This window comes from Primulina eburnea, chromosome 9 (assembly GCF_022965805.1).
Source record: "Primulina eburnea isolate SZY01 chromosome 9, ASM2296580v1, whole genome shotgun sequence".
In the NCBI taxonomy this organism is placed as follows: domain Eukaryota; kingdom Viridiplantae; phylum Streptophyta; class Magnoliopsida; order Lamiales; family Gesneriaceae; genus Primulina; species Primulina eburnea.
Window position 1 is genome coordinate 33,146,105 of NC_133109.1, and position 22,580 is coordinate 33,168,684.

Consider the following 22,580-nt stretch of genomic DNA (forward strand, 5'->3'; position numbering starts at 1 on the left):
ATTTCATGATTACGTATATAACATTTGTTTAAAGTCTTTAAATAATTTGAATACAAAATTGAATTAAAATATAATAAAATATAATTTTTTTAGATAATTTGATAAAACATTTAAATACAAAGTCGGAATAAATTACGAATTTGGTTCAATTTTAACACATAATTTATATTTAAATTCAAAATGCGTTCAAAGATTCGTTCCATTTTAATATATATATAATCTAAAACTGAGCGACATACGAAAACATTCCATATTTTAACATTTCGATTCAAAATAAAATATTTAGATAATTTGAATACGAAGTCCAAAAAATTTAAATATAATAAAACTTTAGATTATCATTTGATAAAACAATTAATATAAAATCTAAATAAATTTTATGAATATCGATATATTTGTATCAATTCTGACAAACTCTCGATTAAATAAAAAATTTCAATTTAAACCAATTTGAAATTTCGATTTTCCGTGTACAATTTTATTTTGATTTTTGACAAAAACTCTCGATTAAATAAAGAATTTCAATTTAAACCAATTTGAAATTTCGATTTTCCGTGTACAATTTTATTTTGATTTTGACAAAAACTCATGTGAGATACTCATGTAAGAAGATCTCAGAATAAATAAAACTAGAATTATCCATGAAAATTTTTTACTATTGTAAATATAAGCAAATCTGATGCAGTCCTACACTTTTTTTTTCTATTTTATTGTGTCGTCACACTATTCTATCGATGTACTTGTTCCATCTTAGAATTTTTATTAAGTCTTAATGATTCACGTCCATGAAATAAATGAAATTTAATATTTTACACCAATTAACATACAATTTTCAAACAAATTATTATTGACATTAAAGAAACCGTACACTCAAAAGTATAGTATAAATCCAAACTACAACAACCAAACACACATACGAAAGTCCCAAACATCACACAAATTAATTAACTTCTTGAATCCTAAAATTATTACATACGTAGTAGGATAACTAATCAGTAGTACTGCGATGGCCGGGAAGTTTCTCTTTGATCTTTTCAAAGACGCCCTTTTTCTCGTGCTCCGGCGCCTGCCCAGGCGTGGTGGTGGACGTTCTGCTCTCCGGCGTGGTGGTGGCAGCTGGGGTGCTGCTGTGTGCGGCCTCATCCTTGTCTTTGTGTTTCCCTACGCTCAGTTTCTCCTTTATCTTCTCCTTCAGTCCTTTCTTCTTCCTCCTCCCACCTTGTTCATCATCCTCAGACTGTAATTAAATATACTTATCAAAAATCAATCCGCCGTTTGGAATTTTACTGGATTCATGAAGCTTATAGGACTGTAACACTTTTGTTTCACACAAATAATTGGCTGTCACAATTTTATACGAGGACGCATGCAAATACAGAACAACATACTGAAGGCAACAAAAGTTAAAATATATATATTCATGTAAAGAGTAAATTAAGTACCCTATACAATGTATTAAAATGCAAAAAAAAAAAAAAAGGGAAAGGAAACATAAAAACTGACCGAGCCAGAGCTCGAACTCGAGGATCGCTGAATTTCCTTGTGCGGTGGCTGCTCCTCCTGAATAGTCGGCGGCAGCGTTGGCTCATGTGTCTGAGGCTCGAAACCTCCACCACCACCTGTCTCCGCAGTGGGATAGGGGTGGGTGGTGGCCACGCCCGACAAATGCATGGGGTTTCCGTACTCATCAGTCAGTTGAACAGGTTTACCGTACTGATCCGCCAGCTGAATTGGATTCCCATGCTCATCCCTTAAATCCGCCATCAACGCAAACTTAAAACTTATATATTTCCGATCAACAACAACACTTGAATATTAACACAGGTTCAAGGACAAGAATGTAGATTTATATAAAAAAAGGAAGCCACCGATATAAGATGCAAGGCCAATCGCATGCATTCAGCCTTAAATTGATGGAGAATCGAAGACGGTGGAGAGGATGCATGCATGCATGTTGCTGGTATGGCCACACGTGTACTAGAGAATCCAACACGCGTGCTTCAGAGAGGACAGAGGTATGTGGTGTGTCATAGAGTTTCCGGCTTTTTTTAAAACAATAATATAAAAAAAATTCACTTTCAAAACATTTATAAAAGTAGCACAATTCGAAAATGTCTGTTGGAATTCATAATCCTCAAAAGACTTTTCTGGATTTATGTTAATTATATATATATATATATATATATTTAAAAATTTATAATTCTTTAAAAAATAATAAAATAATAATAGTCCTATTCATATTCAATATTTAACAGTGATTCTGAGTCTGTCACGGATTTTGTAGAACCCACCGCAGACATTTTCGGATTGTACTAGTTTTGTAAATGTTTTGAAAGTAAAACTATTTTTATAAGCCATTTATATTTTTATATTATTTTTAAAAAAAATCTGTTTCCAATTTGGAGTCTCCCATATATATTATGTCGATTTTATACATTTATTGGATTTTATTTCAGTGTGGTTGAGAATTGCATTCTGGATGTGATTTTATTCGTCTTGTAATCGTTGGATTTTAATGTAGAATTTTTGTTATAAAATTAATGTATGTGGTTTTTCTATATGTCCAATTTACATGGAGGTAATGTCAAATATTTTCCAAGACCAAGTTCTCTTTTAAACCTTTTTCCGCTGTTTTTGTTAATAAATATTTGATTGCATGATAATTAAATAATGTTATAAGAGTAATCGAGCCTCACTACATATGTCATCGTTACATAAAAAAATTATAATTGCCAAAATATATATGTAATGGTATAAAATTAAAATTTGTCAACGTAACAAATCATAATCGCAAAAAAATAAAAATATATGAAGAACCAAAAATATAATTTTCCCTAACATTTATGAGCAAGTTTTGAGAATGTGGAGAAACATATAGTCCTATCATGGATAATTCTTCATGAGGACTGTCTCAAATTTAGTTATATAATTGTCCAAGTTTAGTTTTTATATAATAATTTTAATTTTTTTATTTGATCTTTTTTGCATATAACCACTTAATCCATAAGTATGATTTACTTGGCACTGATTCTTTCATATGTAACACATGTAAGGAGAATAAATAACATATTACACACGATAAATTTTATTTGACAAAAAAAAAAAAAAAACTAAAGCAAAATAATTCACAGTACTTCAAAATGAGAAGAAACAATTTTTTCTTTAAATTTGTCTATGTATTTTTTAAATATGTGTTACAATATAAGATTAATTCTTATCAAATGAGTCGATAGGAAACATCAATTTCAAATTCATATATATCGATCTCAACACAACTTTATGACTACATAAAACTCTAAGATACTTGACTAGATTGCGTCAAATAAAAAAAAAATACGATTATAAAAACCCAAAATTCACAGAATAAATGATTTTTTTTTTCTTTTTTAGGAAAAAAAATGATTTTTTGGTGTGCGAATTGCCATGGAAGCAAACAATCCCCCAAAGCAAAATCAGAGCCATTAAAAACAATCATAGCAATTTTCATGAAAGCACATGTAAGTGGACAGCCAACTCACATGTAAACAAATATTATTTCAATATTTCGTTGCGTGTATTTGTATACAAGATACGTATCTATCGTTCCCCGAAATGAATAAAATACACAAGCACTTTGATAAGCTAGACATATAAAATATTATATTTTAGCACAATCGGTAAGACTGGAAGTTACATCTCACCTGTTTAGATTATCCCCACTAATATAGAACATATGCGTTTACACTTGTCCGAACGCTTAAAATTAAATATTTAAAATGACTCAAAATGTATCAGTACCAACTTCTATCATTCGTAAAGGATATGAATTAGTTAGTACAGGTGTCCGTGAAGCATTCTGCAAGCCTACGCCTGAGACACACCATAGAGATTATAGGCAAAAAAGAAAAGAAAATAGAACGAGATGTCAATGAAGAATACGGATTACGAACTTGGGGCTTCGAAACTAAGGCAGGAGCCTCGTCAAAAGGGGCGAGTGTTCTTGTGCCTCTGTACATTGCTGGATTACATGTATACGTAATGAACTTTTGAAACTTAGGTAGGGACAACCAGATATTGAAATGCTTAACAGAAAATGCAAAAAACATGAAAGCAACGAAATATGGAGCAACACTGATGTACATGTATAGATAAAAGAAATTTATCTGACCACAGCCTTTACAAAACAAATAAAAAGAATGGTCCAAGAGGACACAAACTGCATAAATGCCTGTTACATATGTATGTTAAAAAACTTGATTCTTCAACAAGAAGGCCATAGAATAAACACTGTACAAACATGAAAAATAAAATTTCAATTCAATCCTTTTTTATATGTATTATGATGCTCTCTAATCACTTTTTCTGGTGTCGGCAGCACCTACCCCACGATGCGGTTCTTCCTGATGATGAAGCTGATGACCCGCACCCCATTTCCTACATAGCCAAAACAGAAGGTAAAATCTGAGACTACAAAACATGAAGGAAAAAAACACATCTCAAAATGGTTCGATGAAAATATATTTAATCCAATCGAAGAATTCAATTGCAAGAATATTGTTAAAACCAAAGTTACTAACAGCTGATTTGGAGTCTATATCTGTAAAAAATCTCAGATATCATGATGTTTGAAAACATGATGTTAAACACTATAAGAGATGTATGCTTACTTCTTTTTCAGCTCAATTCTTGCTCGATCTTGACCAGAAAAAACCCTTTATCGTAGGGGAATGATTCTCCGACATTGATATGCCACCCTTTGAGCCAAATGAGAAGTGACGTCTGAAGAAAGTCTTTCCTAGTGAGATTCTCGTATTGGAACTTGAGCTTGTTTTCAGAGCCCTTCCCTCTGCACCACTACTTATATTATTTGGACTACTATCAGCAAGACACTTTCTTGAAAGTTTTCGAGCCTTTAAATCCAATGCGGCTTTCAATGCATTTTCAAAAATCTTCAAAGTCTGTTTCTCCCCAAGAGTACACACTGGGCAAATTGGGTCAAACTTGTGGACATCAGGAGTCATACAATCCAAGCATTCAGAATGGTAAACATGCCCGCAGATTAAGACAGATACAACAGTTAGTTCATTTGTTGATATTATTTTTTGGTTGTTCCACCCCCACGCAGATCTCTCCGTTAAAAGCCTAGCACAAATACCACATGTTTGAAGATCGAACGAAGGAAATTTTGAATCTCGTCCACTGGATCTGGTAACTTTCTCCAAACTGAAGCTCGACGTTTCACTATCAAAAGAGCACCTCTCTCCCCGAGATTTCATGAGCTCGGAGGAAGCAGGGATTGACACACTTTCTGAAGATCCATCACTGGATCCCCCGGTCGATTCATTGGCCAAAGCTGAAGGCTGAAGTGAAGGTGTCTCTTCAGAAATTGAGAATGCTTGTGGCTTGCATTCTGGAATCTGAGTATCAGAAACTTGTTGTGACAAGTGATGTTCTGGAGAATTGTGATGACACCTTGAAGGAGTGGAGATTGGAGGATGAAGATGGCTTTGGGAAGGCAGCAAAGTTGTCGGTGGAGATGAAACTGAAGGGTATTCTGTTGACTCCTTAGCCTGGACAGGGAAAAAAAATCACATTTTAGAAGACAACTTCTATACCACACATCCATGCTTCACAAATTAACACTCTCTACATACCTCTACTGGCTTCAGTGAGATTGATAGATCTGCAAAACAATAAAAGAGATATCAAATACACAAAATATATGCTAGCCTTTTTACATGTCTAAATGATAATTAATTTAGGCTAGCCAACACATTTCTGAGCCTATAGCTGTAATAATTATTGTTGTCAAACGAAAAATTACTTCCTTCCCGCGAGAGCTGCTCTGATGCTAAGATCAAGATTAAAATTATGTACATAAACCTTGTCTGAGGGCTATTTGGCTGATATCCTGCAAGTTAATGCTGAAGAGACCTTTTTTCTCCCTAGTAGCTTATTTGATTATATACTACAAGCACCCTTTTCTTCCACGCTCAGCTAGCTAAACATGAAAACTACTCCTTCATTTCAACCATGTGAAGATAATCAATATATTTTTTCAGAACTGGAAATAGCATTTCACCAATTTACTTTCCATAATTACGTGAGACATATCATATATTCCGTTGAATTGAACACAGTAACTGCCAGATATATATTACCAGCAATTTCTTTAGAAACAGTTGGATTTTGGCATGCAAGTGACTGGGAACTGTTTAATGAACTATCCTCTTCAGAAGCACATGCAGTTTCACCAGTATTAACACTTTTTACTTCCTGTTTGTCATTCGTGCATCCTCCATCTCGGGAGCACATTGTAGATACTTCTTCCCCAGCTACTCGCCCGCGATTATCCCATCGGAAACTCCACGATGGAGAATGGCGGACCTGCCTCCATAAATATTGATTAGGTGATCCATTTGTTACAGTTCCATTCTTTGCTGTGACACAGGCCGATCCATTTGTTCTAGTTTCAACCTTTGCAGCAACACAACAAGCAGCTCCCATTTTTTTATCAAACAGAGACCAAATAACTGATGAATTATTCTTAACAGTCTTTCAGATCCATGATATCAACCAAACACACAATAGCTGCAGCAATAAAGCACAATTCAATAAATATCTGTTAACCAATTACAACTTCTACAAAACTGGACTTATAAATCCATTAGCACGTATGGTTTCCTCGAAATAGAAAAAACCGAAAACAAACTCACAAGGATCGGGAGATGTAAAAACAATGGCGCACGCATTAATCGCATCACAAAGGCCAAAGTGAGAAAACAGAGCAATATATACTTTTCCAAAACATGGTTTTGCATTAACTTGTACCACATTCAGTAAACCAAGTTATTGACAGATCAAGCAACGTTACAATTCACGCATCTCTATGAACTCAAGCAACAAACACTACACTCTCGTAACTTCCAACGACCGTATTCAATCAAATGAAATTACACATGAACCAATTAAATTTAAAATGGGGAAAAGGCAAAAATATCAATAATCTATAAACAGGAAGAAAGCGTAGCGCATCTCAGACCACATAGATCCCATTTTCATTCCCGAAACTCGATTGCTTCGCCTATCGAACCCAAAATTGATCGTGATTCTCCAATCCATACAACTCCCTCTCGATTCCCACAACGTAATCAACAAAAACACAAAACAAATTATTTCCAGGAAATCATCAAAAAACAATGAAAGTTACGTGATCAAACCGTGAGGCAGAACCCTAAGGCGAGAGATGAGTGTCATAGAATGACTCGTACAACAGACGGCCCTCGAATATGAGCGTATATATAGTAGCCGCTGCCCACAAGCAATCCATATCCTTTTTAAAGAATAAATAAAAAGTTAAAAAGGGGGAAAACAATAAAAACAAGATAAAATCTTGAATAGTTTATATAAATAAATAAATAAAAATTGGGTTTGGTGACGATTTATTAACGGCGACAGTTGGCAGTAATCGACGCTGCCAACATTTACAGGAAAATGCGGCTGCTAAATTTAACGGAGTTAATTAAGGTACACATGTTTGTCTTGTTTATTGCCATTTGTTATTTTGTTTACTAAATTTGGTTTCGATATTCTGATTATCTAAAGTTTATTGGCACACCTTTGCATTATAAACTAAATTCCTTGCTTCAAAGTTTATATTTGAATTTTTATTTTATTATAATATATTTTTTTATATAAATTTAAGAAGGAAGTGGTCTTTTCAGAAAGAAAATTGATGCATCTTAAAACATTCAAATCCAGAGATTAGTCTAAATAAAATATATTATTTATATATATATATATTATATTCTCAAATATAATAATTTAAAACGAGGCTTTTTTGGGGTTATGATATTAGTGTCAGCTGGCTCAACTTTTTCTATATTACGTTGCATCAATACATTTCGGACACATAGGGAACAAATAGTATATAAATCATTCCCTTTTTTAAAATCACTAAAACATTGATGATGACTACGGAACAAATAATCGGGATTGAGGTCAATTATATTTTAACTTAAAATTAGAAATCTTTTTTATTGTTAAATAATGTAATTATTTAGCATCGATAAGTTGTTCATATATCATTTTTTTTGTGTGTCCATTAATACAATAATATATTTGCATTGTTTTTATATCCGATAGATGAGTGTCACTTTATTAATAGGTTCAAACTTATCAGTATGTATAAAAATGGTACAATTGGTAGCAGGGACGGAGCCCACCCCAGAGGCTGGGGTGGGCTCCAGCCCTATATATATAAAAAAAATATTATTAGTATTTATCGTATATATGTAATTTTAGCATGCATTAAAGTTTTATCCAGTCCATGAAATAATTATATTTACTAACTTAGCTCATTAAAACTTTTCAACTCATTTAATCATAAGAGAAATTATTCTATCATCAACTTACTTTTGTAAGTAAGGGCCTCAAGTTGAAATTATGGTTGATTTTGTAGTTATTTTTCAGCTTATGTAGTGATGAAGTTATAGAAGATTAAATTTTTGGTATATAATAGAGCTTGAGATTAACTTCTGTATGATGTATATTTTTAGTGGATTTTCTGTTTTTCCCTCCCAATGCGAGTTTCGAGCAGAAAATTTCACCTGTGGCACTATGACGGGGAAAATCTTCCGCCCTAGCATGCCTGTCTCGCGGCTCTGGTGCATTTTTCTTAAAGATTTGATTTGTCTTTTTTAACGCTTCATGTTTTTACGGCAAAAATTGAACGATCATTCTCACCTATGAAATTTCTTAAGACCTCAATCTGGAATAAAATGAAAGAAGAGTTATTCGCAGATTATATGATTATCTACATTGAAAGAAGGTTTAGTGCAAGGATAGATACTGATTCAATAATCGATGAGTTTTATTCGATGAAAAACCGCAGAGCAGTAGCTTATATCTAGTTATTGTCATTATTGTTTATCGAGTCATTCAGCCCTAGGTCAAAATTTTTTCTGGCTACGTCCTGATAGACAATATAACAAAACTGCATAATTATTATCAACTTCTATTAAATAGAGATTTATTTATAAATTACTGACAAAAATTTGTGAGTGCGCCATCATTCAGAAATTATTGAATAAAATAATTCAAGTTTAACTTCATGATTAGAGTATATTTGAAAATTTTGGATGCGAGATAATTTTTTAATACGAATAGGAAAGAGTAGGTCTTTTGTGAGACGATCTCACTAATATTTATATGTAAGACGGTCAACCCGACATATATTCACAATAAAAAATAATACCCGTCTCACAAAATACGATCCGTGAGATGTCTAACACAAGTTTTTGCGAATGGGAAAAATACTCGAGCCCACTAGTCACTAGATAAGCTTCTAATCGGTTTGATTTGTTAATACACTAATGATCCTTGAGTTTCTGCCATTCTTTCTCTCTTCTTTTTCTGCATGCACTTCTTTGAGTTTTCCCCTTGTTCTGTACCCTTTGTGTTCCTACTTAGACTGCTTGTAAAGTATTTCAAATTATGTGCTAATGTTTCGTCCATAATTCATTCAAGTTAGCGATTGTATATTAATCTCGTGAGACCAATTCGACGTAATTGATTTTCTACCATAACCTTCCACGAGTAGATGGCACTGAAAAGTAAACTTCATCTATGATCTTAAGCCATACTTTTATTTTGCAGGGAAATATATACATTGTAAAAGATGAAACAATTTGAATTTCTTGTCAATGTGGTTATGGAGTATAACATAATGTTGTCACATATTCCCTTAGATTCACTAGGCGGTAGCCTCATCTTCTTTCCCTGATTCTGGCGCACACACAATACTTCAGATGGCGCCCGAAAACACGAATCCAAATCTTTCACATCCTTGATCCGATTTTCACCTCCAAGAAGTCCGATCAAAATCTTCAAAGCTTTCAGGGCTTCATCTTTCTTCAGGACTTGATACCTCGCTTCTGCAGGAGTCATCTTTGTCAACACTTTGAGCCCATTCTGGCCTCCATCATTCTTAACCACTTCAGTTTCCTACACTATTTGTACAACTACTTTTTTGGTCTCTTACAAATTTTCCCCTTTAAGTTTGTCACTTTCTTACTTGTGCTCCAGGAACTCAATCAGGCCTTGAAGGGCACGGCCAGGATTGTCGATGTTTAACAACTGCTCCGACACTTCAGCAGGAATCACTTTAGTTTCACCTATCAGTTCCTCTGCCCCAGATAACAAAGGGTGATCCCCGTCTCCAAGATAGTTGGTGGCGAGAATTTTGAGGCTGCGAGGCGTGCAGTATGACATGTGGATGTGCACGTCCATACGTCCAGGGCGTAACAAGGCTGCGTCTAGCTTATCAATGTGGTTCGTGTTGAATATGATGATCCTTTTCATCCACAGCTCGACCACAACCCATCTGTTGAATTCAGCAATCCTGACAAGGTTACCTGCAGTATGGAGCATTAAAGATAAGTTTTTCTTGTGAGACAGATTATCATGGATAGCTAAAAGCAATCAAAAATCATAGTATGATTATAAAAATCCACAAATTTATTTACAAATTTCTATGTGGAAGTCCGGAAAAATTGCCTTAATTGGTTCTTTAATTTGATCAGATTAGAAAGCATTCTTTGAGGCTGCATTGTTTTCCTTTAGGACAGATCAACCGATGCATCGATATCCTCCACTACTAGTGTGGATGGATTTGCAGTCAAAAGTAGCAATCTCCTCAGACTCAATTTGGATCGTAGATCACTCAGTTGCAAGTCATAAACATCAAATTTCATATAATTGGCCATTGCAGCAATCAATTTAGCTCGATTTTCCTGTCACCGGAGGCCCAAACAACAAGTACCCTCTTTTCCACGCCTTCCCTGCTTTCCTGTAAAAATCTTTCCTCTTAACAAACCTATCAAGATCATCAATTATCACGTTCTTCAGATCATCATCCATTGCTAAAGTTTCCAAAGTTGCTGGATGATCAAGATTCACAGATTGCCATGGAGTTTTAGTTGGATAATGATGAACCCCATCATTTTTCAAGGTGTGCAGTTTCAAGGCCCTTTTTTCTTGCTTTGCAACTTTGATCTTTCCACATTATAAAGTAAGTATTCATCAAGAACCTTGTTTTTGTGCTTCTTGTGAAAGGTTAGCTCCAAGTATTTAAATTCAACTTGCATGGTGGAATGATAGCCATCGTATGGAACACGTCGAGGTTGATTTTGTTGATGGACTACTCTCCATTTCAGTTGCAAACCATGAAACGTATCGATGAGATCTTCGTTTCCCCATTGAAAGTTGGATATTCTGCTGTCTCGGGGATTGATGCTTTGAATCTCTTGGTGGAGGGACTGGTTCTCGTGCCCAAGTAAAATTCCCCATTGAAAGTTGTCTATGACTATGGCTTTTTATCCGCCCTCTCAATACCCCAATTTCAAATAACTACGTCAGTCAAACTGAAAAGACGAAGAAAGTTCATAAACAGGTAACAATTGCAGCAGCTTACACCAAAACATTGCTGCGGTAAAATTTAATCATATATAATTCTTTCTTAAAAAAACCACTGACAACTCAAATAGGAAGTATTCATTTTATCCTTATTTTTTTAAAAAAAATTCTTCATTTGATTTGAAATACATAAATATTAATTAAATAAATAACAATATTGAACCTTATTTGTTGGATTAATATGAAGTACAACCAAATAAACTATAAAGTCTCAAGCATGAAACAATTTGACTTCTTGTCAATGTAGTTATGGAGTATATTACATGACATAAATTTATCGCATATTTCTTTCTGGGAAACCAATCGTTTTACGAATGAACGAAATAGATGGTCCTTAATGCATAGATAGGTTAACTAGTTATGCCTTAATATGGTACTATATGGTCCCTTCAAATCACTCGGCATTAGTCTCTTCTCCTTTCCCGGATTCTGGCGCACACACTACTTCAGATGCGCGAAAACCCGAATCGGAATCTTTGACATCTTTGATCCCATTTTCACCTCCAAGAAGTCCGATCAAAACCTTCAAAGCTTTCATGGCTTCATCATTCTTCAGAACTTGATCCTTCGCTTCTGCAGGAGTCATCTTTGTCATCACTTTGAGCCCATTCTGGCCTTCATCATTCGTCAGCACTTCATTGTCATCCTCATTTTCTTCCGCTGTTTGTACAGCTTCTTTTTTAGTCTCTTCCAGATTTTCCGCTTTAAGTTTGTCACTTTCTTTCTTGTGCTCCAAGAACTCAATCAAGCCTTGAAGGGCACAGCCAGGATCGTCGCTCTTCAACAACTGCTCCGCCACTTCGGCAGGAGTCACTTTAGTTTCCCCTATCAATTCCTCTGCCCCAGATAATAGGGGGTGGTCCACGTCTCCAAGGTAGTTGGTGGCAAGCATTTTCAAGCCACGAGGTGTGCAATATGACATGTGGATGTGCACGTCCATACGTCCAGGGCGTAACAAGGCTGCATCTAGCTTTTCAATGTGGTTCGTGGTGAATATGATGATCCTTTCATCTCCACAGCTCGACCACAACCCATCTGTGAAATTCAGCAATCCTGACAAGGTAACCTGCAGCATAGAACACTAAATATAAGTTTTTCTGCTGGGACAGATTATCTTGAATAGCCAAAAGCAATTCCTTGGATAGCTAAAAGCAATAAAAAAAATCATATTATGATTAAAAAAACCGATAATTTATTTACAAATTTCGATGTGGAAGTGGTTAAAACTGGCCTTTGGTTCTTGAATTTGATCATGATACGAAAACCTTCTTTGAGGCTGCATTGTTTTCCTTTCGGACAGATCTATTGACGCATCGATATCCTCCACCACGAGTATGGATCTATTTGCAGTCCAAAGCAGCAATCTCCTCAGATCCGAATTGGACCGTAGATCAGTCAGCTCCAAGTCATAAACATCAAATTTCAGATAGTTGGCCATTGCAGCAATCAAGCTCGATTTTCCGGTCCCCGGAGGCCCAAACAACAAGTACCCTCTTTTCCACGCCTTCCCCACTTTCCTGTAAAATTCTTTCCTCTTAACAAACCTTTCAATATCATCAATTATCATGTTCTTCAGATCATCATCCATTGCCAAAGTTTCCAAAGTTGCTGGATGATCAAGATTCACAGACTGCCATGGAGTTTTAGGTGGATAATGATGAACCCCATCATTTTTCAAAGTGTGCAGTTTCAGGGTCCTTTTTTCTTGCTTTGCAACTTTCGATCTTTCCACAATATAAGGTAAGTATTCATCAAGAACCTTGTTTCTGTGCTTCTTGTGAAAGGTTAACTCCAAGTATTTATATTCAACTTGCATGGTGGAATGATAGTCATCGTATTGAACACGTCGAGGTTGATTTTGTTGATGAATTACTCTCCATTTCAGTTGCAAACCATGAAACGTATCGATGAGATCTTCGTTTCCTCCCATTGAAACTTGGATATTCTGCTCTTTCTCAGGGATTGATGCTTTGAATCTCTTGGTGGAGGGGCTAATTTTCGTGCCCAAGTAAATTTCTGCATCTGTGAAAAGCTGGTTTCTCGCTATGCCGTCGAATTCCTCGATAGTTATGGTCATGTCATTGCTGAATGTTGCGAAAAAATTGTGGAATTTGGTGTAGATATACTGACTGAGCTCGGGAGGTACGACGTCTTTGGTTACTGATCGGATTAACATGGCCGTGGCCGCGACTGAAGCAGCAGTTGAGACCAATGTTTTTACCGAAGGTAATTCGATCTTCGAAAACATTCTGTCTTTGGGTTTTCAAGTGCTTGATTTTTTAAAAATAATTTATGGTGAAACTTCTGATTCTAGGAATTTTTTGATGTGGGATTCTTGAGTTGATTCTTTGTAGATCAGAATCAAGAATGAAATTTGAGAAACGGACTTATGAATGTATAGATATAAGGAATTGGCAGAGTTCTTGAATTCAAGGAGGCTTTGTATTGTAGGAAATGAGATGAGCCAGTGGCAAATGGAGGGTAGGTATAATTTATAGCTCGAAGTTCTATTACATTGTTATCAGAAAATCTGGCAAGAAGGTCTTTTTCATCTTTTTTTTAAAAAAAATTTGTCAAAAAGTACTTTAATTGCGTTTGAGGAATCTTCCTTTAGCGTTTCGTATAATATACATATTTGATTGACTCAAAGATTGACCTCTGATTCCACAAGGCCTTGCGACATTGTTTGAACGAGCCTCTTTCCAGGAAATGGGAAGTGGTCCACTCCCATCCTATACGTTGAGGCTGAATAATAATTTTAACTAAAAGTAATGACATTTTCAATATTTTCATTTCATATCGAGTTGAATAACACATATTTGAATACTATTTAATTCGCAACGAGTTTTTTTTTTGCCTAATCGATACTCCTAGCTCTTTAGTCCTTAACATGCCCTTATAACAAGTTTCTAGCCATATTGATACGTTTCAAATAGCAATAATGACAAAGAAATTATCTCTGATTCCTAACAGAATTCCTTGCGATCGATTCTACTTTATTTTTTCCACAGTGTGGATTGGGACAGTTGATATTTGAGCAGTTGAAACCGAGGATTGGATGGAAAGAAAATGACAGGTTTGGATGTTTTCCTTCTATTTCCTGTAAATTTTCACATTGTTTTGTCTTGTTTAATTGTCCCTACTAGAATGCTGAATTATTCAATTCGCTTTAATTAGGTGGAGGGGACTTGATGACTAATTGGATCATACTAGGGGCTAAAAGTCAACATTATAATAAAATAGGATTATAAATTATTTAAAATGGCGACCAGATTCAGAGTGAGGTCCATTGATTTTACTTAAATAAATAAAGTATGGTTACAGAAGAGAATTTAGATTTATTATTTTTATACTTTTGTAGACATTTACAAAGGGTTCTTGTTCTTCCTTGGTGGATGACCAAGAATCTTAGTCACCCTTCACAATCTTCGAGTATTTCTTCGTTGGTCCTACTTTTTTGAGTAACTATTTTTAATTTTGCAATATTCTCGTTTAAATTTAACGCATTTAATGTATATTCAATAATAATACATGTATTTTTTTATTATTATCATTATCCGCTGTTTGAAAAAACTTAAAAATATAAATGTCGAAACGGGTCAGCCCGACATCGACCGGGGCGGGCGCTGTCGGCGACCAATTTTGCGGGCCGGAAAAAACTCTAATTGCGCGTTAGACGAGCCAACCAACCAAAATTTGAAGAGAAAAAACTTAAAAAAAAAACCCAACTATATTCATATTTTATAATAAATGTATTATCATTATAGTCAAATAAATCAACAACTAATATGATCAATAACATAAAAAATTAAGAGTGCTTAAAATTTAACAGTCTAAAAAACTAAATAAATAATATACAATTTGTAATATTATATAATTACATTCTTTCGATCCTTATGTTACTTCACTTCATCATTAATTTTTAGATTATTTGATCTTTCACCTTAAAGTTCGTTTTGATATTTGCACATAAAAACTAAGATAGTTAAAAAAATAAAATTATAATAGTCTTTAATTATGTACTAGTGGATCTCTACGCTGGTCTATGAATGTTTAATATTTTGATTAAATTCATTATTGTAATTATTAAATTCAAATTCCAAATGCTTTATAAATGTTTTATGAAAAACGTTCAAGGCTTAGTGACAACTATCGTCTAAATTTTGACACTATCGAGTTTAAAACCTACGTAAACCACATTTTCAAATTTTTTTAAAAAATAAATAAATAAACAAATCTTGTGTTGTTTTGTTTATATCTTGTGCAGCGTGGTACAGGGTCAAGACAGCTTTTTTGAATAAGTAGGTTTTTTGTGAGACGGTTTCACGAATCTTTATCTGTGAGACGGGTCAACCCTACCGATATTCACAATAAAAAGTAATACTCTTAGCATAAAAAATAATATTTTTTCATAGATGACTCAAATAAGAGATCTGTCTCACAAAATAAAATATGTGAGACCGTCTCACACAAATTTTTATCTTTTTGAATATAGTTTGTATCCCAAATTTCAAGTTTATAACGAGATTTTTACACAGATTGTTTCATATTATATACGAGTGGAATTTATTTAAATCTAGCGTCAAAATTGCATTTTAAAATAGGTTTGTTCATTAATTTTATGCTTACGTTAAATGTTTGAATCTTATGCTGAAGAAAATTTTTTAAAATTTTATTTGTATAAGAAGTTTAAATTTACTTTTAGTTTATGTAAAAATTGAATTTTTTAAAAGAAAACTTATCTTGTATGAAAATTGTTTTAGTAATTAGATGGTTCTATTATATTGCTTATGGTCAAATATGACTTTACGCTGGTTTTTGTGTCGGACTTTGGGTTGGGTGTCATTACCAACTTACATTGGTTTTGAGGTGTTGGTTTGATGATCGAGGTGCCTTAACCAACTTGGATTCATGGAAAATGTTTGGCCAAAAGACATGAAAAGGAAAGGAATCAATGAAAAGGTCACACTCAATATTATTTTCTGATTACCTTATATACATTGTTTTCCATAATCGGATTAGTGATCGATCCGATTTACTTTAAAAATATTCAACTGGTCAAAAAACCGTTATATTATATAAAATAATAATATATTGAGGTAAATAATATATTTTAAATTTTAAGATCTTAACTGTACATATAGATAATTAAAAAATATATTTATTCAAATTTAAAATCTAAACAACATACATATAATCAAATATAATTATATATATATATTTAAAATAAGTAAATCAAAATAATGTCTAATATTACTAAAACAATATTTTTTTCAAAATCCAAATAATCATATATATAATAAAAAATAAAATTTTAAATATAAAAAATATTTTTGTTAAAAAAATAAAGTAAAATAGATAAATGGGATCGGTCAAACGGTTCTGATCGATTGGACTATAAAAACGATTTATATGAATGTTCTGACCGGACCCGATCGAACCAGTTAAAATATAAAATAATTTTCTTTCAAATTTAATAAAATCACGCTAAAATAAACTTGAATTTACATCTTAATTGCCATTTTCTCTATTTTATCTTAAATATTTCCTCCTCATTTCAAAAAAAAAAAAAAGAAGAAATATTTCCTCCTCCCTTATAGCTTGTGCCATTTTCTCTTCTTTCTACCTTAGTAGATCACATCCTACCAACTCGAGGGATCTGTGATCATCTCGTGTAAAAGTAAAAAGTGCACAACATCAAATGCTGTATTTTCAATACAGTAGATGATCCAGGGCCAAAAACTTGTATGAGACGGTCTCACGGGTCATATTTGTGAGACGAATCTCTTATTTGGGTCATCCATGAATAAGTATTACTTTTTATGCTAAGAGTATTACTTTTTATTGTGAATATGGGTATGGTTGACCAGTCTCACGGTAAGATCCGTGAGACCGTCTCACATGAGACCTACTCATGATCCAAATATCAACTCGAGCAGTATCCATTTTCAGATTGTCCGGTTTACTCTATAGTCACTCTTTTTAAAAAGCTCGAAATGAAAAAGGCCAAAAGAGTTCATACGAGGTACAACAATTGCAGCAGCTTAAGCCGAAACATTGTAGTGGTGAAATACAACAGATAACGTCCTCGAAAATTAAAAGAAATCTGAATTGTAAAACTAATTCAAAGCTCTGTCCAAATTATGACACAACCACGAGTGGCCCTGTTGTATACCTGCTGCCCAGAAAGAGCTCACACCATACGAATCTGCGAGTAAACACAGGATCAAATCGATTATCATCGTATCGTTCAAGATCATTCATGTCCATATATACGCATCCTCTGATGACAATACCAGATTATGTCATACAAAGTGATTACATCACAATGCATCCAAAAGTTGACAGAAAGAACTCATAATTGATAGATACGACAATTTATAGAGTCATGGTTATCTTATCTATCAAAGAAAAGCAAATCTTGGAAGTGATTTAATGCATGAAAGCATGAAGCTAAAATTTTAAACAAGAAGTGAATGTCATCGATTGATTGAAACAAGAAACCACTAAAACAAATTTGGATGAAACGTTGATGGTGTGAAATAGAACGTAGACGGATACATTTTCACATGAAGAAACACATTTCCAGCAACTATTGTCTATTTGTATAGATCAGAAACCAGAAGGTAGGGATGTAAACGATCCAAACCAAACCAAACAGTATCAGACTTGAGCTTGGTTTGCTTAAAACTGTTTGAGGCTCGAGCTCGATTCGAGCTTCTATTATCAGGCTCGAGCTTGGTTTGTATTGAAATTACTGAGCTCGTTAAAAGCTCGAGCTCGGCTCGTTAAAAGCTCGTTTAGCATGTTAATCAAGCCAGGCTCGAGCTTAATTCATTAATAGCTCGTTTAACAAACCTGGCTTGAGCTCGTCTCGTTTTCGAGCTCGATAAGCATATAATTGAGCTCGAGTTTGAGTTTGAATCGAGATTGTTAAAAATTAAATATATCTATAAACTAAATTTAAATCAGACATAAAAATATAAATTCATTCATAAATAACCAAAACGACAGAAATCAGAGCAAAAAAAACATAAATAAGTATATTATTAAACATTCCAAAATCATGTTTGCGAGCCACCTAAACGAGCCGAGCTCGAGCTCGAGCTCGCGAGCCTATTATCAAACATGTTTGCGAGCTCACGAACCGAATATCCTTAGGCTTGAGCTTGGTTTGATTAAATTTTCGAGTTCAAAATCGAGCTTGGGCTTGGTTTGATATGATTAACAAACAAACTCAAACGAGCTTTTTATCGAGTCGAGCTTCGAATAGCTCGCAAAACGTTTGATTCATTTACGTCCTTATCACAAGGTAGAGTAGTTACAGCAGGTAATTTTGCTGCTCATTTCAGCAAATTTCATACCAGAAACAGACGAGGAAACCCAACTAAATGCCATTTTTGAAAAAAAATATTCGGCATATTTACATTGAACAGTAACGATTAAAAATAACAGTACCGTCGTCGCCTTGAATCTGGTACACCTCACTCTCGTTTAGCCTTGGAGAGAGCCTTCTTCCTCTGCCCAAGCATGTATCCGTACAAATGGGGACTCCCCGGAGCGTAAATTCCCAAAATCAACATGGCATTGTAATAATAGTCAAACGAGAAATTCCATTTATTAGGCATTCTCAAGCTGTATTTCTCAGTTTCCAGCATATACGGTAACGCACTGTAGATCAAACCCACTTCACTTGTGATTCCAGAGGGGTAAAGTGCAAGAAAAGTGCTGTACCTGAGCCAAAGCAGCCAACCCGGAGCCGACCCGAATGCCTCTTTCAATCCGAAGAAAGAGTATCGGATGATTTCAGTGATCGACCAGCTTATCACCAATGATGAGACCAGGATATGGCTTCGGATCTCAGGGAAGCTGTACAGAATACCCCATGTGACGTACAACCTGGAGCTGACCTGGGGAAGCGTGGCGCTAACCGGAGATCTGACCAGTCCGATCAAGCTGTGAAGAATTTCGATGACGGCGGCGGACTGAGCTAGCAGGAGCGGGGTCTCGACGGCCGAGTATACGGATTGGTGGCCGGATTTTTTGAGGGTGATGAGTGTGAGGTAGAATACTTGGAGCCAGCCAGAGAATAAAATCCAGTTGTATAGGGTGAGGTACACTCGGCGGGCGGTGGCGTGGATTCCGGCCATCGGAATTGGGATTAATTTGGAAGGAGAATGGGATGGGGTATATAATTAATAAAAGGAAGTTAGCAAAAATAAATAAATAGTAATAATAATAATAAAAGAATGTAATTAATAGATTTAGGTGAACGGTTCAACTACTGGGCGTTGGGCCTTCATCCACAGCTGACCTATCTGCTACTTCAGTATACAAGCACATGTCTAAATTTTTGTTTTTATTTATTTTTTAAGAAATACAAATAAATATTTTAAAATTTAATATATGGAAATTTTAAATCGAATATCAATTTAAAAAAAATTAACAAATTTTTTCTTTGGATATTTAGTCTGTGAGACCTGAGAACACAATCATATTATTTTAGAATATAAGTTTCTACAATAGCAAGGGTTAATTTTACAATGGTTTACTCATGTTCCAATTGAACAGGACTGGTCTAGCAACGGTGTTTTGCAAGCCGTCCAAATTTTTGTAAATGATTTTCACAAAAACCATCACTAATCGCGGTCCAAAATCTATGTATTTTTGGATTTAACATACACTTCTTTGCACTATAGTTTACTCATACTTAGCAAGAAATTACTCACTAAAATAAGTTGTGGCTTTTTCTACACCAATTTATTACCAATCAAGCGATCAAAATAGCACATTTGTAAGAATTAATATCATATTTGAACAAAAGAAACTGCTCTAGTGAAGCAATAACTATAGACAAAGATGTACATCTACCTTTAAAAAAATAATAAATGGTGATTATAGACTTGATGGTGTCATTTGCGTTCATGAATCTAATCAATTTAGATGTGAATTCACTCATTAAAGTGTAACCGATATGATTTCAACCAACAAAATTTATATCACTTAGTTAAGGACGAGTGATTTTCACTACCTGATCGGTGTGTACTAATTATATTATGTCAGATCAAGAGTAAATATACAAGAGTAGGTCTTTTGTGAGACGGTGAGACGAGTCAACGCTACCGATATTCACAATAAAAATGTTACTATTAGAATAGAAAATAATATTTTTTCATCGATAACCCAAATTAAAGATCTGTATCACAAAATACGACCCGTGAGACTAAGGGTGGGAAGAAATACCGAAATATCGAAAAATCGTACCGAAAAAAATACCGAACTTATCGAAAAAATCGGGAAATCGAAAATTTCGGTACATAATATTTTTTTTCGGTATATACGGTATATAATTTATTATTATTATTATTTTAAATTTAAGTTCGGTATATCGACAAAATTTTCGGTGTCGGTACGGTATCGGTATGAATTTTTTTCATATCGAAAATTCGGTATATCGAATGTGCGGTATACCGAATGTGCGGTATCGGTATGGAAACATTTCATACCGATATTTTCGGTACGGTATACCGCACATCCTTACGTGAGACCGTCTCACATAAGTTTTTGTCAATATTATAAATAATCTAGCACTATATATTTACATACTCCACAAAAGTATGCAATTTTATTTTTATGATTCATGGATTTCAAAATTGAAAACAAAAATAACAGAAAAAAAAATGAAAATATTGTTACAAATCAGTTACTAGATGTTGGAGCTTGCCTCGGGAGGTCGACTAAGACTTTCTCAATCGCTGTTATACTATGTACTAGATGTTGGAGAAGACCTTGCTAGGAGGTCGGCTCGAGAGGTCGCCAGGGGCCAGGACTACCTGAATATTGGGATCGACTTCTTTCAGACTGTCCAAAGTGGGCGAAACCTATATCATGAGGTATGATAGTTAATAGGGAAATTAATACATGATTTTAGACTTGAATTTTTTTAATTTTAATTTAGAATTTGAGATCATAAATTTTCAATTCTAATTTAAAATATGAAATTAAAACAATTAATAGGAAAACTGAATAATATTTGAATTTTATTTTGAAATAAATATTTTGTAAATATAACTATTAAAAAAATTAGTGGGCCAAGTGGCTTCAACCTAGCCACCCACCCCCCAAAACAACATATGGAAAAAATAGTTGAGATGGGAGGGCACCTGCGCCCACCCACGCTCCGTCTCTAGCAATAGTACTACAAGGATATCGAGCTTTCTGCTCTTGGGATGGGTGTGTATATGTTCTCTCGTCTCCTTCTTTCGTTCTCTATTTTTCCTAGTACCCAATATCTCGATCATCTAGTTCAGTTTTTGGGTAATCCTGCCAAATAATGTTAGTTATTTATTTTCATTGCACTGTTTGTTTATATTTTTTATTGTCTTTGTTCGCAACTTCTACAATCAGGAACTTTCGATCACATTTGATCTTCAGATTGTATCTTTAGCCTTATATAATGCTATTGCATGCATTAGCAAGCTTGAGGGAAGACTTCAATATTTAATTTAATTAGTGTTAAGATTGGAACTTTAATCTAACTCAACTTCAAAAGCTAGCTCAAGGGAGGAGGATTGTCCAAGTCAATATATGCAACTCCCAGGTTATTTATTCTACCGATGTGGGACAATTAACACACCCCTCTCACGCTCAGGAATGAACATCTGGAACGTGTAGTTTACAAATGACTCAATTATGGGCAGAACATGTGGCCTAATTATAGACAGTCCAACAACACATAACGGTGGAATCCAGGCTCTGATACCAAGTTAAGATTGAAACTTGGACCTAACGAGAATGAGAAATGGCGGAGCCAGAATTAATTTAAATTTATCCGAGCTATAATTTCTTTAATAAAAACCAAAATGATGTTCGTTATTCCCCATCTCTTCCCAAAATCCAAAGTGAAACATTGAAATCAACTAATAAAGAGCAACCAAATTCAAGAAAACATATTTATAATACCGTATTCAAGAAAATATGTATTTTAGGAGATTGATAGTCAGGTATAGCAGTAAGCTCATCAGCACGACTCTAAGCCTCAATTTGGACTATAACCGGCGCCCACCTTCCGCCGTGCTTCTCAATAACTAATAAAGAAAAAATTAAATGAATCAAATAAAAAAAAT

General features: G+C 34.4%; 4 protein-coding genes and 1 pseudogene across 5 annotated transcripts; all 5 read right to left on the bottom strand.

Annotated features, from left to right (window-relative positions):
- Positions 1–927: 927 nt before the first annotated feature.
- LOC140840609 (uncharacterized) lies at positions 928–1,866 on the bottom strand. The gene is made up of 2 exons (XM_073207791.1): positions 1,504–1,866; positions 928–1,237 (listed from the first exon to the last, which is right to left on the bottom strand). Exons 1-2 carry the CDS (start codon positions 1,762–1,764, stop codon positions 989–991), a joined length of 510 nt encoding a protein of 169 aa, XP_073063892.1. The 5' UTR covers positions 1,765–1,866; the 3' UTR covers positions 928–988.
- A 2,234-nt stretch (positions 1,867–4,100) lies between these two features.
- Positions 4,101–7,316, bottom strand: LOC140841848 (uncharacterized). 2 transcript variants are annotated; one of them, XM_073209559.1, is made up of 5 exons: positions 7,200–7,316; positions 6,141–6,570; positions 5,634–5,662; positions 4,647–5,549; positions 4,101–4,413 (listed from the first exon to the last, which is right to left on the bottom strand). In XM_073209559.1, the coding sequence occupies exons 2-4, from the start codon at positions 6,484–6,486 to the stop codon at positions 4,659–4,661; spliced, it is 1,266 nt and encodes a 421-aa protein (XP_073065660.1). In that variant the 5' UTR covers positions 6,487–6,570; positions 7,200–7,316; the 3' UTR covers positions 4,101–4,413; positions 4,647–4,658. The 2 variants fall into 2 exon arrangements, with proteins under 2 accessions (XP_073065660.1, XP_073065659.1); XM_073209558.1 differs by having other exon boundaries at positions 7,190–7,281.
- A 2,364-nt stretch (positions 7,317–9,680) lies between these two features.
- Positions 9,681–11,231, bottom strand: LOC140840928 (protein HYPER-SENSITIVITY-RELATED 4-like; annotated as a pseudogene).
- Positions 11,232–11,588: 357 nt separating this feature from the next.
- On the bottom strand, positions 11,589–13,928 carry LOC140841849 (AAA-ATPase At3g50940-like). The gene is made up of 2 exons (XM_073209560.1): positions 12,686–13,928; positions 11,589–12,520 (listed from the first exon to the last, which is right to left on the bottom strand). Exons 1-2 carry the CDS (start codon positions 13,700–13,702, stop codon positions 11,849–11,851), a joined length of 1,689 nt encoding a protein of 562 aa, XP_073065661.1. The 5' UTR covers positions 13,703–13,928; the 3' UTR covers positions 11,589–11,848.
- Positions 13,929–17,454: 3,526 nt separating this feature from the next.
- On the bottom strand, positions 17,455–19,665 carry LOC140841850 (very-long-chain (3R)-3-hydroxyacyl-CoA dehydratase PASTICCINO 2-like). The gene is made up of 2 exons (XM_073209561.1): positions 18,913–19,665; positions 17,455–17,662 (listed from the first exon to the last, which is right to left on the bottom strand). The coding sequence occupies exon 1, from the start codon at positions 19,602–19,604 to the stop codon at positions 18,939–18,941; it is 666 nt and encodes a 221-aa protein (XP_073065662.1). The 5' UTR covers positions 19,605–19,665; the 3' UTR covers positions 17,455–17,662; positions 18,913–18,938.
- Between the last annotated feature and the right edge of the window lie 2,915 nt (positions 19,666–22,580).